The sequence below is a fragment of the Aspergillus sclerotioniger genome, assembly GCF_003184525.1.
Source record: "Aspergillus sclerotioniger CBS 115572 chromosome Unknown BO94scaffold_5, whole genome shotgun sequence".
NCBI lineage: Eukaryota > Fungi > Ascomycota > Eurotiomycetes > Eurotiales > Aspergillaceae > Aspergillus > Aspergillus sclerotioniger.
Genome location: NW_020290995.1, coordinates 1,285,329 through 1,302,198, shown reverse-complemented (window position 1 = coordinate 1,302,198; position 16,870 = coordinate 1,285,329). Strand labels below are relative to the sequence as shown.

Sequence of the window (16,870 nt, the reverse complement as noted above, 5' to 3'; positions counted from 1 at the left end):
CCTATCCAGGCGGACCGACAGTAGGGCCAGCCACTACTCCACCGACTGCCCCGGATTCAACTCCGACTCTGGGGCATCGGTTTAATTTGGGGCGCCGCGCGCAAATTCCGCGCCGCCGACAGGTAGAAGTTGCGCCATGTGGCGTTCTCCGCCCCGAACCCTAACTGCTCCAACACCCCGGCCAGCGTCCCTCCGACTTCTCATGTTCTGGATCAAAGGAGACCGCGTGTCCCAGGAGGGTGGCAGCAAATCGTAAATCCCCATCTTGCGCGAATCTCTCGGCCTTGCAGCCACTTCGTCAATTCCGCCCATGCATGCCACGTATCGCTTCGCGTTCTCGACAGGCGGATACTCCCACAGATGCGCCGGGTTTCCATCAAACCATCCCATGTACCGCTGGTAGATTCCTTTCACATTATGACTGACCGATCCGTAGAATCCCTGCACATGCTATGCCGCTTGTAATGCGGGCGGGAGGGCCATGGTCTCGGCGATCTCCATCCCGGTCAAGCCTTGGTTCATCATGCGCACAGTTTGATAATGTAGGTAGGCGTACATGCCTCACTGTTCGTAGATCAGCCGTTCAATCTCACTCTGTCCCCAAGTCGGCCAGTTATGACCGGCGAATAAGACGTCCGATTCTTGACCGTACAGGACAAGCGACTCGTCGAGGTACCGTGCCCAGGCTTTCGAATCGCGAACCAAAGCCCCGCGGAGCGTAATGATCTTATGCAGACTATGCGTGGCACACTCGGCAATGTACAATGCCCGATGATCGGGGAAGAAGAATTTCATTTCCGCCGGCGCCTCCGTTTCAGGAACCAGTTGGAATTGAATCCGGACCCCATCAATGGTCCGTTCGCCAGTTGAGCTGACAATCGTATTGGGAGGCACAAAGGAGGTTGTCCCCCTCGAGACAGTCATTCCGATTCCACACCCGATCTGTCCATTGGGCGACTTGGGTAATTGGTATCCGTAAATGTACAGTGCGCGACGATGCATGGCGGGCCCGACGTAGATGTTTTCGCTCATAGCCTCCTCCACGAACCCTTCTGGCACAATAAGTGGGATGGACACTGACTGTGATGCGGGAGAAGCAGGGAGGACCCCTGGGCTCCCCCGAAATGCTCTATATGAGAGTGGGAGTAAATCACTCCAGTGACGGGTTTATTTATCGCCGCGACGTTTTCTATACAGAGTCAAGGCGGCAGCAGCGCATTCCACGAATGTTAGGGTCGATGATGATAACCTCCTCGGCGCCTTCGACGACGGTCATGTTGGCCAAGTCAAGGCCACGGACCTGGTAGATACCTGGGGTCACTTCGAACAGTCTCTGCATCGAGGCCAATTGGCCTTGCCGCCACAGCTTTGGGTTCGCGGTGGCCGGGCATTCCGACGCTTGCAAGAAGTCGTAGGCGTCGTTGTACACCGTTCGGCCATCGGCGGCCCGGATGATGCCCGGCTGAAGAGACCCGATCAAGCCCCGGGAGGCATTTGCGAAATCGGTCCTATCAAATAAATCTGGTTCCATCTGCTGAGATGCCATTCTGCAGTTGATACACGGAGAGGAAGCGCTTGGTGGTGCTTATAGCCATCGGGCCGGCGCCATCTGAGGATGACGTTATTGCCGACTGCCCGATCGGCAACCGGCGTATACCCCATGCCTATCAGCTAATGAGATATCTAGTAGATATTAACCGATGAAGGTAGTGATTATATGGGCGGGGCACCAACGGGGCGTTTTCATTATTAGTCCGATGACAGCCGTCTCACTGCCAAGCATGATACATAGTTGTGCTCTCATAACATCTTATGCTTTCCACAACCTCCACGATCGCTTATTTCTTAATGTTGGCACCCTGTTCACAAAACGGCCACCAGCAACGCCATCGCGGCCCCTCCGGCTATGACAGCCACTTCCCCCGTGGGCATTGGCGCTCCTCCGGTGCTCCGAACCGAGGAACTGGACGAGGTGGTCGATGCCTGGCTCTTGGTAGTCATAATACTCATGAATCCCCCATCGCTGCTAGCACTAGGCTCCGCACTAGAGACGCGACTGGTCGACCCCGATGTAGCACTGGCCGAGTGGGACGTCGGACGACTTGGGCTGCTCCCTGACATAGTGACAATAGTATCCGATAGTTGAGTGATTGTCCCCGCGGTAATGGTGACAGGTACAAGCGAGAAAGATTCCCCTTCAAAACCCTGAGATATCACCGTATAGAAACTTGGTGTCTCGTGCATATCAGTGACAGTGCAGGTGGCTGATGTCGTACCATCCACGGAACAGATCGCCTTCTGAGATCTAATGAAGCTGTAAGTTTCAACGCACAATATTGAGCATAATTCAAGGAACTCTCACATGCCCAGTATTTCGTACCCGTCAACGGACGAGATCTGGCGAACAACTGTGGTTTGTGATCCACCAGCAGTGAGGGTCAGTCCGTCGTCGATATCGCACCATGTAAACTGAGTGTTTTCTGCACAAGTGATGCTGTAGGTTGTCTCAGTGCCATTCTAGGGGGTATTCTTAGTCATGCATGACTGAATAACATCTGCTCAGAACCTACGTTTCCCATGACAGAGGCAACCTTGTTTTCTGGGCTCATCAGCCAGGGGCCAGGGTACATGGTCGTCACCAGTTCCCCGGCTGACACGAGGACAGCCAGGCCCAGGATGAGAAGAAGTGCAATCTTCATCGATATCTTCAAAATTCTGGTCGGCTAAGAAGGTTTGTAGAGATGGGAGACGAATATGGGATCAGGAACGGGGAGTGAAGCGGGGGTGAAGGGAGGCGGGGAGACAGAAAGGAAAAAGGCGACACAAGCCCCTCTTGGGATGTAACGGGAGAGAAATTCACACCCCCTCACGGCCTCAGGCGGGAATGGATCGGCATTGAGTGAATCACCCATCGTCTTGGTGATAAGCGGTCTTGATATAACTTGTCTAACTAAACTATCTATTAAAGCTCCCAGGTATGTCTATCATCTAAACTCATATACTTTATGCCGTTGTAAATCATCAATCGTAATTCCAAAGGTTTGTCTGCCCTCGCTAATTTGTCCAGCTGTTGTGTGACGTCTCCGAAATGAGTGACCACGGCCGAGTCTGTCCTACGGCTGGTGTTCTGGTTTGTCGAAAGGTGATAAAGGCAGCGATTCTGTTTGTCGAATATCGTGCCGAACGGAAGAATGAAAGAGCAAGTAAAATGGCCTTTGATGAGGGGGTGATGTCGAGATTGGGCTTGAAAAAGAAGACAAGCTTTTATGTGACTGGAAATGCATTCATTGAGCGGACGAAAGCGGCCTGTTGTGGTGACACGAACGTCAAACTTCCTCCTTTGTGGCAGGCTGCGTCACCTGCACTTCTTTCGCAATCTCTTCCTTGAGCAACCGCTGGCAGAAGGAGCTTTTCTTGCGCATCCAAGCCCCAGTGTACAGAAAGACCAGCGGGATGGGAACACAGGCCAGGCTCGCGAACCCCAGCACTGATGTGCCCCATCCAATTCCGAGAGTCGAATACATCGGATTGGCCGCCAAGGGGAAAACAGCCCCCAGGATGCTCCTCATGATGACAGATGCTGCGAGGGCGCTGGCGGAATAGATCTTGTACGCATCGGTGACATACGTTAACAGCGAGATGAAGATGATTTGGTATCCGAACCCGAACAGCAGGCCCGACAGCACCGGAACCAGCCAGTAAATCTGGGGGTTGGCCGTCCATCCCAACCAGAAGAGACTGATGGTGAGACAGGGGCCGCCGATGCAAGCGATTGGGAGTCGCCGTAGCTCGGGCACTGACGTCCACTTTTTCCCCTGCGCTTTGGCTCGCTCATAAATGATGTCGTAATACAGTGAAAACAGCCCGGAGGATGCAGCGCCAATCCCAACTAATATACTTAGTACCAATCAAGAGTAGATATCGGATCCCACCACTTACTGGGTAGATAGCACAACGAAGTTTGTTGGATACTGAAGCCATAGGTGTCTTCTCCAGTCAGCCAGGTCCTTCAAACAATGCAGACGCTGTCGGCCTGACACATTAAGAGGCACTAAGTAGGGAAAGTACCTTCAAAAATAATAGGGTAAGCCTGAAAGCAGAAGAAAATGAGGCCGTAGGCAAGCGATATGTGAATTCCGGTGAACAGGATGATTGGCTCAAAGATCATCATAGTGATGGGTCGCGTCAATGTCTGCGCAAAGCTGCAGTCGACGGCTACGCTCTGAAGCTCCTGCTGTGAGACATAGCTAGGCATGGATGCGCTCTTGTTCAGCATGGCTACATGTTTCTTGAGAATGACGCGACCGAAGGTTTCTATCCACTCAATGTTAGCCTGCTGCAGACACCAATCTACTGACTCAAAGACATCACACCTGGCATGAAAAGGGATCCAAGCAAGCTGCAGCCAGTAAGGATAAGGTCGATGCGGAATGTCCATCGCCAGCCGTATTGGGAGCTACACCCAGAGATGATTGGCCCAATGATCGGACCGAAACTAGCAGCCTGTGGGTGTCAGACAAGAGTCTCAGAAGACATAGATTGTGCAACATACCGCCATATAAAAGGTCATCACCCGCCCACGGGCTCGTGGAGTCGAAAACATGTCTGCATAGACTCCGCCGACCACGGTCTGGGGAGCGGAACCCATGGCTCCGCAGATAAATCGAAAAATCAGCATCGCCGGCCAGTTCGGGGCGAAGGCGCATCCCAGCGTTGCCAGGACAAACACAGTGAAGCTCCACAGCAGAACGGGCTTTCTTCCAATCGTCTCACTCAGTGGACTGAAGAGCAAGGGACCCACGACATATCCGATGAGGAATACGGCTGTGGGCAGAACCTTTTGCGAGTCTCCGGTTACATTAAATTCCTGCATTATCGATGGAACAACATTGCTAGGTAAAGACGACGATATTCCGGAGTTCAGAACGAGAAAAAGAGCTGTGAAAACGGTGTACATTTTCTTTGCCTGTTGGAATCGATGGGTTGCGGTCAGCTGGAAAGTCGAGTCATTGATCGTCCGGCGGGCGCATCACTCACATGACTCCAATTGACCGGGTTCTGAGGAGACCCATGATCAAAGTCTACCAATATTTGGTCTTCCCCCAACCTGGTGAGCCGGTATCCTTGGCCGTCTGAAGCCATTTTTCCCACTGGAACAGTGGAAGGGATTGCCTCTTTGCTCTGGTTCCAGCTGGGATCTAGGATGAGATAAGGAGGCAGGGTTAGCGAGACGCAAGGGAGTGCTGGGATGAGGTCATACCTGGAGGATCGTAATCTTTGATGGGAGCACCGGAGCAACGCTCAGTAGCCATGATGTTGTCTCTGCCTGGGGTGCAACCAATTCTTCGCTACTTGGGCGATGTTCTTGCATACCGTCGAGGGGTTCAGCCATTGACGAACGGCATGGTTTTATACTCTTCCTAAACTGAGAGGCCTGAGATAGAACTCCGTGAGTCATGGGCCTTGGACGTATCTTGCAGACCTTTTGCGACAGTCCACACAGATCTGGACCGCCAGTATAGACTCGTGGCCCAATGGGCGGCCTTGGATGTTCGGCTGCCGCACCCGCGAGTGCGGGGCCGGTCCGGGGCCGGTCCCATGAAGGATCCTGGCAACGGGCCCGAGCAGGAGCCGGTCCACGAGTTTGCGTTCAAGACCACCATCCTGGAAATTTTTGTCCTTGGCGACTCGTCTCAAGTCGGTGAATCAGATTCTGTGATCCACCGGGGAATGATCGCCTAGACACATGTGCGAAAATTTTCCAAGCAAGAGGCAGGTCGTGTAATGACAAGTCGGTTCCAGCACTGCAGGCGTTGCAAGCATATCCATTCCAGTTCCAAAGAACAAGATAACTTCGAGCTATCTCCTACCCCAACTCCTGCGTAAAGGTGCTGACCTACGGCGTGTGGACCATCGTCATTGATGCCAGCAGGGGTTGACAACGAGTACCCCAGGTCCGATGCTGTAGTTTACAGGTCAATTCGAGACACCTGGTGAAGAACAGATCCATAGGAGGCTAGAATTCGATTGATGGCCGGGGTATACGAGGGCTATTGCGGCATGGAAGGCATCATAGGCAGGAAATCAAAGATGTCGTTCTGCTCCTCCTCAAACAAACCGAAGGAGTCGGCGATTGGATTACACAGCGACCAATTGGGAGCCTCCATTGGGCCCGGTAGTCGAGCGGGGGGCGGCCGGGCAGGGGCCGATCTGTCGGTGCTATTGGGCAGCCCAGCAGCAGCAGGGTCTTTGTCGGCCTGAGGGGTCATGGCGCCAGTTCGGTAGCTCACCTGCTCGGCTGGCAGCCCTGTCGAAGTTGACAGCTCCACCGATGCCCCGTCTGTCTCCCTACCTAGCGACAGTTGCCCATTGGCTGGCTCAAAGTTCTTTGTCGCCTCGGCGCAATACTCCCCGTGCTCTCGTTGGCTAGCGACCAGGGCACGACAGTAGTTGACGAAGATGGACACGGTCCGGTGGATATCCGGATAGGGCGGCTGCTTGAGAAAATCGCAGATCAGCTGGGCTCGTTCTAGGAGAAGCTCCTGATCGATCAGGTCTGGGCGCCATCGAGCGATTCTAAGGGCGAATGTCGCTTTTCCCTGTTAGCTGAACCCACCACGTCGCATATGTTGCCTTTCAGGGGGTTGACTTACTGACAAAGGCAATATTTAGCGCTGGATATGTCGGGGACCATGAGAGTTGGCAGGAGTAGGCCCTTTCCCGGATAAAACAGGCCAGCTGTTCCATGATGGTCGCGGCCAGAGACCGCCACAGGTGCGAAATATCCTTGTCATCCGTTTCCGAGTCGTACTCGGCAGCGTTCGATTGGAGCTTCTGAATACGAGCCAATGAGGCGCACAGCACAAATATTCTGCCGTAGTTCAGCATCAACTTGAGACTGCAGCGTTGAAAGGCACCCGCATGAAATGCATTGTCTGCGGAGATTCAGCCCTTGTCGGTATAATTGACCGCTACTGTGTGATTGCCGACTTACTGTCATGGATCTCATCCCAGGTATTCCACCAGGTCTGCAACCTCGCCATAACCGCAGGGAGCTCGACCAAGACAATTTCGCCGATCGTCTTGCAGTTCTCAATAGACATTCGAGATTGGCCTAGACCATGTTAGCACGGCCAGGTGAGCGGAGCCTATAGTCATACTTCTGAGTTGATGGATTTCGATGATCGATATTGTGCGCAGATCACAGGGCAGGGAGAGCGGATACTCGAGAAATTTCCGTAACTTCATAGTGTCCACTGCGTCGATCCGGGACTTGCGGCCGGTGCCGGAGGCTACGTCCAGTTCCAGTGTAAAGCTGATTAGCCAGGTCCTGGTCTGCCACACCAGCTTACGGTCCGCCATCGAAGCAGACAAGTAACTTCGAGGCACATTCTCCTGAGAGAGCAGGGCATCCAGCGATTTTTCTAGCCCGGAATCGAGCGCGGTACGCAGGATGAGTGCGGTTGAGAACCAAGTTTTTTCAGAATAGGCGGCGAGAAGGATCATTCCTTGGACGGTTTCGACTTTTGTTGGGCGTTCGAAGAAACTATCCTCGGCAAGTCTCTGCGCTTCATCCTGAAGCACGCGCTGCAGATGGGTATCGCTCCGCAAGTCCATAACCGCCCGACTTGCCAGGTAGATGATCACGGAGAAGCAGAAGAGAGAGCGAGAGCGAATAGAATCGAAGGTGTCGCGGATGGGATCAAACAGTGCCAAGAAATTTTTACTTCCTCCCATAAATCTGGTAGCATATGTCAGTCCTCCGCCGGGTAGACTCATATAGAGGACGGTAATACCGGTCATACATGACCCGAGCACGTTCTTCACTGATAATCCCTCTGGCGATAATGTCGCTTTTGGGGTCCGCTTTGCTTGAACTGTCCATGAAAATCTATAAATCGTTCAGTAAACACCTGCAATATTTCCTTTTCAGACTCACGCTGCTAGATCCCAGGAGATTGACCGACATGGAGTGCATGACGGAGACGGGGGCGATCATGTCATTGGGACTGAGTTGCTGGGGTTCTTGTGCATGCCGGTCTGCAGTCCCGGGCGATCCCAAATTCCCCACGGCCGTAGACTCAGGCAAAGAATCGATGGAGGCATCGATGGGCACTTCTGGCACTGCCGCGGCGGGATAGTCTTGTTCTTGGGGGGAAGGACTACCAAACCCATTGTGCTCGCTCCACGGAGACCGTGCCGTCTGTCGTCTGGGGCTAACATGCAACGGATTAGCTAGGTCCTGGCCATGGTATATAGAGGAGATGGGAAAATACCCACCGCGCAGGGTGAGTGGGCGGGGTCGGTGGCCGGTCGGAGCGACGCCTTGCGTGGTCGACCGGGTCGAGAATACAATCTCGGCCGACGGCGCGACACCGGGCGCAAGGGACCTGGTTGCGCGCATCGCAGCGCATTTTCTGCTTTCGGCACCAGCGACATGCCTTGAAATATCGCGTCGGGACGTTCGCCGATCGGAAGCGTAATTCCGAGACTCTCTCCGCCATGGTCGTGGGATTTTTGGATTGGAGGTGTTGAGTTGGTTGCGGGGAAAAGGCACTTGGCTCCTGAGGATTCGTGCCGTGACTAGCCTGTTTGACTCATCGCCTGGCAGCCCTACCATTCTGGCTCTCCATGTCTCATATACAGAAGGCCATTTCCTGTATCACATTTTGATCCATCGTGACCGTGAGATTTTAGCAATATCTGATGATCAGGAAGTATATATATTGACCCTGAACCTGTTAACAACTACAATATGCAGACGAAGACAAGTTCACAGTGTATTTTTTTTTTCTCGGGGTTGTTATACCGGTGCATGTTTTTCGGTTACCCGGTGTATTCTGTTTGGTCGTCAAAATGCTCCATGTAAGCCCGACTGGTCGAGTGCCGCGATATACTTCCTCGGCTCTTTTGAATCCCAAAGGGCAGGGTCGTCTGCAGCACGTGATGAGTTACACAAGTCCAGATCAAAAGACAACCAGAGTGATGGCATTGTAAATGTCAGAACGACACTCAGCATGGTTATTGGAGACATACTCTTGGCGAGGGTTATGGTGTTGCACTGGAGAGGTGGCAGACACAGTCAAGTTGGGAGACACCCAGGCTACTATATGACAGAACACAGGATACTTTAATCGTCCTCCTTGTATCGTATGTCCCTGTTTTACTGCTAGCACTACATCTATATAATTTATAATTTCCCGCTTTGGAGTAGGATGAACGGTGACTTGCCGTCCGCCTTCGCTGGTTGCTATTCCCGAAGGTGGCAATGCCAGCTGAATTATGGATGCCTTGAGATACTACGATCAATCTCACTGGGCCGAAATGCCGCACTATTTCAAATACTCCTTGCTAGGTGCGGGGTGCACTACATACCAGGCAAGGCTACGTGGCACTTCATATATCAAATCGGCCCAGACACACCTCCGCCCTTATTCCTGCCCAGTGAAGGAATATCAGGACAACAATTGGAATTGCCGACACTCCTGCCATTCCCCTAGGCTCCTGGGTGCTTGTCACCGGCATCAATGGTCTGGTGGGATCCCACGTCGCCGATCAATTACTCGCCCACGGTTACCGAGTGCGGGGAACCGTGCGGGATAGCCAGAGGTGCCAATGGGTCCGGACGCTTTTCCATCGCAAATACGGGGACGAGGCATTCCAGTTGGTCCAGATCGAGGATCAACTCCGCCCGGGTGCTTTCAATGAAGCCATCAAGGGCTTGTTCTCCTAATGTCTGGAACCAAGTTGAGATATCTAAACCCTCCACTGCACAACATCAACAGGTGTCTCAGGCATCGCGCACGTCGCCACTATTCTCGAGGACCCTGAAGATCCAAATGAGCTCTTTGCTGCCATAAACAAATCGGACTGCAATATCCTTGCGTCCGCCGCAGCTGAATCCAACGTGAAACGCTTCGTCTACACCTCCTCCGCCCAGGCGGCAACTTCGATTTCTTTCGATGAGCCGGTGGATAAACCAGTAACATCCGAATCGTGGAACGAGTTCTCAATTCAAAGAGCGCAGACGAGGTCGCTTTCTGACCCGAAGAGATATTTCCATGTCTATAGCGCCAGCAAGGTCTTCGGTGAGCGGGGGGTCTGGGACTGGGTGGAACGGCACAAGCCCGGATTCGTGACCAACACAGGTAACCCAGCCCTTGATGTGGAAGACACCGCTAATGATTGATTCATGAGCCAGTTTTACCATCCGTAAGCTTTGGTGCCTCGCTGGACCCGGAACACCAGGGCCACCCGTCTACATCTATCTGGCCAGCAGCAATCTTTAAGAATGAACCGGAGTCGGTCCACTCGTATATAAACTCCACCACCCCTATCGGTAAGAGCGGCTGCTAGAGCTTGCCTCAAGCATGTACTAATCAATACAAGGGGGCTACTGCGTTGGGCTTGAAGATGTCGGGCTCCTCCATGTAGCAAGCTTGTCCAACCCTACGGTTCATAATGAGCGTCTTTTCGTATTTGGCATCCCTTTTCTCTGGCCTGACTTTATGGCTGCTCTCCGGAAATTGTTTCCCGGTCGCGACTTTCCCGATGGGTTCTATGGTGAGTCCAAGGAAGTCACCTTGTTGGATGTTGAATCCAATAGACGATGCGAAGAGCTGTTGAAGGAGATGGGAAAGTCGGGATGGAGTTCTTTGGAGGAAATGTTGATGGCTAATGTGTCTGGTTTGGTATGAGTAGATACCATCAGGATTTTATGCAATACAGCAGTGCTCAGTAGTGAGCTACTTCTCAGCGTTGTTCATATGATTATAGTCATTCATGAGAATTAAACATTAGTATCATGGTTATAAACTGGCCATCCACCTACCTAGCCCTTGACAAATTTACTCTCCTGTTCCAGCCAGGCCCCGACATCTTTCAAACCCGGATACTGCCTTCGCAGCTCGCCAATATCAACACCGAAGCCTTCATCATGAAACCACTGATACATAGAACCCATGTCCTTCATAGTGGCCAAGAGAAGAGAGCATACAAACTGAAAGGTAGTAGGCAGACGCTGTCCAGTCTTCTGCTGGAAGACCTGTACCATCTGATCAAACGTCAATTCATCCCCAGCCAACGAGACCGCCTTGCCCTTGTATGCCTCGGGGTTGAGAAAAGCATCCGCAGCAAAATGCCCAATATCACTGACTGCAATTACCTGAAGAGACTTGCCCTTCAGGGCCATTTCCCAAGCCGTCACAAACACCTTGCCCAGGAATCCAGGAACCAGGTTATCAATAAACGCCACCGGACGTAGGATGGTCCATTCCATCCCGCTCCCTTTGGCGCGATCCGCTAGATGATGCTCAATGTTGTGTTTTCTGAGAAAGTGCGGGACATTGGTGGGATTGTTCCAGGAGGCCTCTCCACCACGGTCTACGGAGCTATAGACGAAGAACTTGACGCCTTGCTTGAGGGACTCGTCGACCAGAGCCTTCCCTTGTGGTTCTTCGGCGACATTGCTGCCGATGGCCAACTAGTTGGGTTAGTTCGTGGTCCCGTTAAAATGGAGGTGGGTGGGTACAGCATCTTGCACAATTACCATGCCTACCCCAGACTCTTCCCGAATCTTTTCCCAAACCCTAATATATATACTAGTCTGTATATAGTTAGCCTGTAAATTAGACTTCTTGGCAGGTACCGATTTGTCTTGTAATTTCTGACAAAATTACACTCGGTCTTACAGGAGGCGTAAAGCCCATACAGAATTCTAGATGCTTCGGTCGTGGGTGACTCGGGCACATGCCACTCAGATGAGGCAATTTGTCAACACTTGAACGTCTTCACTCTCCCATGCCTAAATCTTGCGCTGCTGAACTGTCTGAAAACACCATACAAGAGCTGATCATTTGAACAGGACAGGCCGAGTTAGCAGAATTCATGCTGTTAGTAAACATTCTACTTGGCCTGTCAGATGAAGCCTTCCCCAACAAGAGAGCAGGCACTGGTTGTAAGACTAACAGCGATGGCACTAATTCTAGGTAGCTCAAAGCCGTTGTCGTATTAGAGGCAATGGCATACAGTCCTTCAGACGACTACAGACTATGCCCCAAGCTTGTATGCTCGGAGCAAAATTCCTATCATTGGGTCAAAAGAACTAGTACCGCCAGTCGTGCCTAATCAGAAGATTTTGCGTAGTAGTTCTTTAAGAAAGCCGTCCGCTTTGGCCGCTTGCTTAGGGAATATCTTTTGGGTTTCTCTGGTGTACTTCTTGAGCGCGGCTTGGTTAGGAAATCTTTGAACGGTCGCTCCTGTGCGACGACAGTCAATTAGGTCAAAGATATTGATATGCACTGTAGCAAGAGCCTTTAGGATTTAGTCCGTGAATCTAAGCCACTGATAACTAAAAACAAGGGAAAACATACCTTTCGGCACTGTGTGACGCTAGCAAAAGGCCCCTCGAGCCGCAGTTCCTGACAGAGAGCTTGGTAGTTTTGGAGCTTATTGCCGATCTCATAATAATGCGCAAACTCTGTGCTTGCGAATTTGGCCAGTTCTTTTCTGTATCTCTTAGAACCAGTACTCCAATTCATATGATGTGCTAGACGAGAAAATTCTTCGGTCGTGGAAAGAGACGGGTTAGGCTGGAAGCCTGGAAAACGGGAGAAAGAGGCATCCTCCATTTCCTCCTAAGTACAAATAGTCTGTGGAGCTTAGAGCGTGTGTTGACTCAGTAGGGCCTACTTGGCTATTCTTAAATAAAGCTTAGCATTTTCGTCCTGCTTTTTGTTGACGATGTTGAGGTAAATTAAAAGGGTGACTCTAGAATACCAGTGGCTGCCTAACTTGGCATCTTTGCATACCCAGGAGAGATAAGAAGAGATCACTGATTGGTAGCGGCTATTAGGTGATGTATCATACGCGCACAGTGTCTTTCTCTCCAACTGCATGCATGAATGGTTGCGACGTGTCTTCCCAAACGTGGCAGCATGAGACCGCTTTCTCCGTTGAGGTTAGGTGGAAGTAAGTTATTAACGGGCCCACCCAAAAAGAGGCGGATGGTCAAGAAAGGCACGACAAAGACAGCTTCACATTACGTGTATCAATTATACAACAGATACCTCCATAACCCCACCTTGATATCCTCGCTCAGTTCACTCGAAGATCTCCTGGAAGGTCTTGTTAATCATACTCGGTCAACAATGCAGGATGGCACCCAATCCAGCCCCATCAACCGTGGAGTTTATCCATGGTATGATAATGAGTAACGAATTCACCCCCTCCCAGATGGCTAAGGCTGCTGGCTGCAATGAGAGTACAACTAGGTGGCATGTCTATAACCTGCGCCTGTTTGGTCATGTGAAGGCGTCTCGGAATAATGCCAATCTAACCGTAAGAAGCAGCGGCTATGTACAGAGATTGAAACTTTCCATAAATCTATCATCATAGAATGTCATATAATCAGAACATGTACGTTGATATGTAAATCTAAATCAAGGGTATCGCCTTATTTGTCCTTCTTGTTCTGCAGTCGTTTTGCACGGCTAGAAAGAGAAGCCGCCGTCAACAAATCCTTCTCCGTTTTAGACAACGTTTCCTTAATTTCCTCTATGGCCATTAAAGCTTTTAGTTCCTCCTTAGCCTGTTCGACTTGTTCGTCGGTCGGTGCGTCCCTAAGAAAGCCAATGACGATACTCTGACTGTCAGGGTCATCAACCCAGTTTGGGACCCTTTCCAACGACTCGCGATTGTGGCGGTAGTAGCTGAGGATGGACGCGAAGCTCTCGCGAGCCTTTTGGTCACTCATGGTCGAAATGATTCGGATGAGCAGGTTTTGTTCAGATAGAGGTCCTTTCATAATATAAGCATATATCATTGACTGAATTTCAACTCTAGTTACCTACCTTCCCAATTATTTTTGATCCTGCTGCCAAAAAGAAAAGAAAGAGGTGTCGAGTTGGGGCGGGGTAAAGAGGGGTTAAGTATTGAGGAACCCAGTTGACACTCGGCATACCCTTGCACTTGGATTCCAACAAGATGACCAGTGGCTGGACAGAAAGGAATTCCCACTCACAGCCTTGCATTAAATCACCTGATAGGCGCTTTACTGTTTGTTTGAGCGCAGGTTGAATATCTCTCAGCATCCATGGCCATAGAATCAATTATTTGCGGGCGCCACTAATTATTAGACCGCAGCGCAACTCAATGCTAGATAAATAAATACTTGATCATAATACAAGTAGCTTCTCAATTGGATAGTGATCGTCGAAACTCTCATTATCCTGAGTGCAATGGCCAGCCTTGTGCCGCACAAGCTCATTCATATCACGCTGCTGTTCTTGGTCCAAAAGCCGTATTCGGTCATCAAGAGAGGTAAACGTTCCATAATACCGAGGGTCGATAAATGTCCAATAGATCTCATCGAACATAGAGCTATATCTTGCTGCTAAGCATACCCAAAATAACCCAGTATCCATTGAATGTTGCATCCGTGGAGAGAGGCGCTGTGACTCAGAAAGGGAGTGTTGGTTTATCAACTCGTTTTCATAGTCACCAAGAACTTTCAAAAAGGCATGAAGTCTGGGGGAATAACGGTTCAGAAACTGGTTGAGATCACCCTCCCAGTCCTCCGGGCTTTGCAACAAGAGCCACCAAGGAGCTACATATGTAAACTCAGCAGGCGCAGCATATGTGAACTCCCAATCAATAACTCCCGAGACACGGGAGGTATCACAATCCACAAGGACGTTTGAAGGACGAAAGTCGTCACAATATAGCCGAAACGGCCCTTGAGGGTGCTGGGGGAAGATTTTCTCCATAAGATTAAGAAATAAACAACGAGCGGTGAATTTTTTCCGGCAGTCCTCCTCACTGTTAACAGCATCTCGTTGCTGTAATCGAAGATGGAAGAGATGCTGCATAGCAAGCGCTTTAAAATAGTCCGTGGCTGACCTGAAAGGTTGCAAGGGGAAAACCTCTTCAGGCAAATTTGCAGACGCCATTAACTCATTCATGTTGAAGGTGAGAGGTCGCCTAGCAATGGAAATACCCCGCTCATCCTCAGCAAGCGCACCTATAGAATCAAATTCATGCTTGGACAATTCGAGAATAACCTTAGCCATTTCGTAATAAGCCCACTTCAGGCTCCGATCGCTTATCTGCGGGTTCAGGACTGGTCTTCCTTCTATAGAAGGATCTTTGAGAATCTGTGACAATGGCACGCCTTCGAGAAATGACATAACAATGTAAGGGCCCGCCCAGCAATTACCAGAGCCGAACACTTCAGGAACAGTTATGGAAGTGCTGTGCCGTATGTACTCCATCGTTGCGACTTCATTTTCGACTTTTTCCCTGCGGAGAATAGCCCTTCCAAGGGAAGCGAAACGAACAATGACATGTACATCATCATCATATCTGACCCTGTAGCATATATTGAAAGCACCACTTCTCCATAGGCATGCAGACTTAGTTTTTCCAGGCCGATGCTTCTTAGCAAGCTGCATAGACAATTCTTCTGGGTGTCGGTTCGACCAAAGTTTCAACCAAACGGTAGCTTTCTGTTCCTGTTTCTTTTCAGCAATATGGTCAAAATCCATGGCTATCTTGTGGTTGCAGTTGCGAGGGAAACGAGAATGATGCTGGACGGTGATGATCGAAGAATGGGATTCACCCTGTCGCAAAAGGAAAGCAAAACAAAGGGGCAGAACCCCTTTTTGTGTTTCGGAATCGGAATCGGATTAATTAATAGGACCGTACCAGCCACATATAACTTGCACCTACTATGTGCCAAGCACCTAGTTATCTGCCACGGTCGCAACGAGCTGTGTAATCTACCCATCCTATACGCTTTAAGCAAAACCGAAGCAAAGCTCAACGACATAGCAGAGCTCTGTGCGCCCACATCCCTCGATTAGGTGGTTTCATTACATCTTGTAGACGGGGCCGATTTCCGCGACCGTATCTGTACCGAAGATCCGAAGCTAGTCCCACAGTGCTCCATTCTACCAAACTTTAATGTACCCAGTTAATAATATATTATTAACGTCCTGAAATTTCCACGACTCACAGGTGATAATGTTTTTGCCAATGAAGGCGATTCTCTACTGTAACAACTGCATGATTTCTAAACACAATACGGTATATATCAATTCATTCTGTCCTAACTGTTGTTGTTTCACAATGCTTGATCCAGAGACTGATCTCGCCAACGAACCGGCGGGCGACGCCAACTTTCACGCCCCTGCTTGACGAAGAAATTCGTGTCTTGGTTTAAATGGATTTGCTTAAGGTCGAGACAATTCTAGTACGTTATATTAGCGCTTTTTTAAAATTATCTTTGAAGATCTCCGTTTTCACGCGTGATAGTTGCCAACTAGTGTATTCCTCCACAGCCACTTCGAGAAGCCCAGGTATATCAATGGAGTTACTCCAAGTACCTCCCGAAAGTGTTGCCACCTGAGTACATAGAATATCACAGGCTGAGATGACTGCGTCGGGAGGACATTGATATGTATGAGAGGAAACATTGTTTCAGTTCGAGGATGGATGGGGGCCTTATGTTGCTTTTCAAGTCACTGCCGCTCTTCCGCGTACAGCTGTTCACGCATGGTGTCTGGAATATCACCGTGCATCTCAATGATACCGCCTTGTTCCTCATATTCAATAAGGACTCCCGTGTGATATGTTCTGGGTTTGTAATGCTTTTTCCCTCCTGGATCAGGCCGGAGTATTGGTCTTCATGATAGCATGGTGGACCAGGCAACGTATTTTGCTGTACACATCCCTCCAGACTGAAGCCTGTTTAGGAGAGACTTCAGCATTAACCTGACCATCCTGCTAGTTACTGATGAATTTAGTTTTGTCAGCTTTCCTTGATGGGGGAAGGTTGCTGTCCTCTATATAGTTAATAAATATGAAAATCCTG

At 50.4% G+C, this 16,870-nt stretch overlaps 9 protein-coding genes across 9 annotated transcripts; 1 reads left to right on the top strand and 8 right to left on the bottom strand.

Annotated features, from left to right (window-relative positions):
* Nucleotides 1-81: 81 nt before the first annotated feature.
* Nucleotides 82-1,546, bottom strand: BO94DRAFT_582732 (Metallo-hydrolase/oxidoreductase; the record flags this gene model as incomplete). Its single annotated transcript, XM_025615494.1, has 3 exons — nt 82-421; nt 566-1,080; nt 1,196-1,546. The coding sequence occupies 3 exons, from the start codon at nt 1,544-1,546 to the stop codon at nt 82-84; spliced, it is 1,206 nt and encodes a 401-aa protein (XP_025471111.1).
* Nucleotides 1,547-1,863: 317 nt separating this feature from the next.
* On the bottom strand, nt 1,864-2,699 carry BO94DRAFT_582731 (uncharacterized protein; the record flags this gene model as incomplete). Its single annotated transcript, XM_025615493.1, has 3 exons — nt 1,864-2,305; nt 2,363-2,517; nt 2,571-2,699. 3 exons carry the CDS (start codon nt 2,697-2,699, stop codon nt 1,864-1,866), a joined length of 726 nt encoding a protein of 241 aa, XP_025471110.1.
* Nucleotides 2,700-3,119: 420 nt separating this feature from the next.
* BO94DRAFT_328906 (MFS transporter) lies at nt 3,120-5,681 on the bottom strand. The gene is made up of 7 exons (XM_025606961.1): nt 5,261-5,681; nt 5,038-5,198; nt 4,553-4,966; nt 4,374-4,503; nt 4,069-4,314; nt 3,940-3,987; nt 3,120-3,889 (listed from the first exon to the last, which is right to left on the bottom strand). The coding sequence occupies exons 1-7, from the start codon at nt 5,310-5,312 to the stop codon at nt 3,327-3,329; spliced, it is 1,614 nt and encodes a 537-aa protein (XP_025471109.1). The 5' UTR covers nt 5,313-5,681; the 3' UTR covers nt 3,120-3,326.
* A 369-nt stretch (nt 5,682-6,050) lies between these two features.
* On the bottom strand, nt 6,051-8,504 carry BO94DRAFT_458393 (C6 transcription factor; the record flags this gene model as incomplete). Its single annotated transcript, XM_025607788.1, has 7 exons — nt 6,051-6,592; nt 6,654-6,935; nt 6,995-7,114; nt 7,161-7,741; nt 7,797-7,891; nt 7,940-8,210; nt 8,281-8,504. 7 exons carry the CDS (start codon nt 8,502-8,504, stop codon nt 6,051-6,053), a joined length of 2,115 nt encoding a protein of 704 aa, XP_025471108.1.
* A 778-nt stretch (nt 8,505-9,282) lies between these two features.
* Nucleotides 9,283-10,697, top strand: BO94DRAFT_554129 (NAD(P)-binding protein; the record flags this gene model as incomplete). The annotated part of the gene is made up of 5 exons (XM_025613698.1): nt 9,283-9,362; nt 9,460-9,695; nt 9,786-10,148; nt 10,202-10,339; nt 10,390-10,697. 5 exons carry the CDS (start codon nt 9,283-9,285, stop codon nt 10,695-10,697), a joined length of 1,125 nt encoding a protein of 374 aa, XP_025471107.1.
* Nucleotides 10,698-10,831: 134 nt separating this feature from the next.
* Nucleotides 10,832-11,482, bottom strand: BO94DRAFT_458446 (NAD(P)-binding protein; the record flags this gene model as incomplete). The annotated part of the gene is made up of 1 exon (XM_025607792.1): nt 10,832-11,482. A coding segment is annotated over one exon (651 nt), but the record flags the coding sequence as incomplete, so codon positions are not given.
* Nucleotides 11,483-12,126: 644 nt separating this feature from the next.
* BO94DRAFT_510761 (uncharacterized protein) lies at nt 12,127-12,725 on the bottom strand (the record flags this gene model as incomplete). Its single annotated transcript, XM_025609742.1, has 2 exons — nt 12,372-12,725; nt 12,127-12,312 (listed from the first exon to the last, which is right to left on the bottom strand). The coding sequence occupies exons 1-2, from the start codon at nt 12,627-12,629 to the stop codon at nt 12,127-12,129; spliced, it is 444 nt and encodes a 147-aa protein (XP_025471105.1). The 5' UTR covers nt 12,630-12,725.
* A 728-nt stretch (nt 12,726-13,453) lies between these two features.
* BO94DRAFT_458444 (uncharacterized protein) lies at nt 13,454-13,753 on the bottom strand (the record flags this gene model as incomplete). The annotated part of the gene is made up of 1 exon (XM_025607791.1): nt 13,454-13,753. The coding sequence occupies one exon, from the start codon at nt 13,751-13,753 to the stop codon at nt 13,454-13,456; it is 300 nt and encodes a 99-aa protein (XP_025471104.1).
* Nucleotides 13,754-14,174: 421 nt separating this feature from the next.
* BO94DRAFT_458858 (phosphotransferase family protein) lies at nt 14,175-15,449 on the bottom strand (the record flags this gene model as incomplete). Its single annotated transcript, XM_025607813.1, has 1 exon — nt 14,175-15,449. The coding sequence occupies one exon, from the start codon at nt 15,447-15,449 to the stop codon at nt 14,175-14,177; it is 1,275 nt and encodes a 424-aa protein (XP_025471103.1).
* Nucleotides 15,450-16,870: the final 1,421 nt, after the last annotated feature.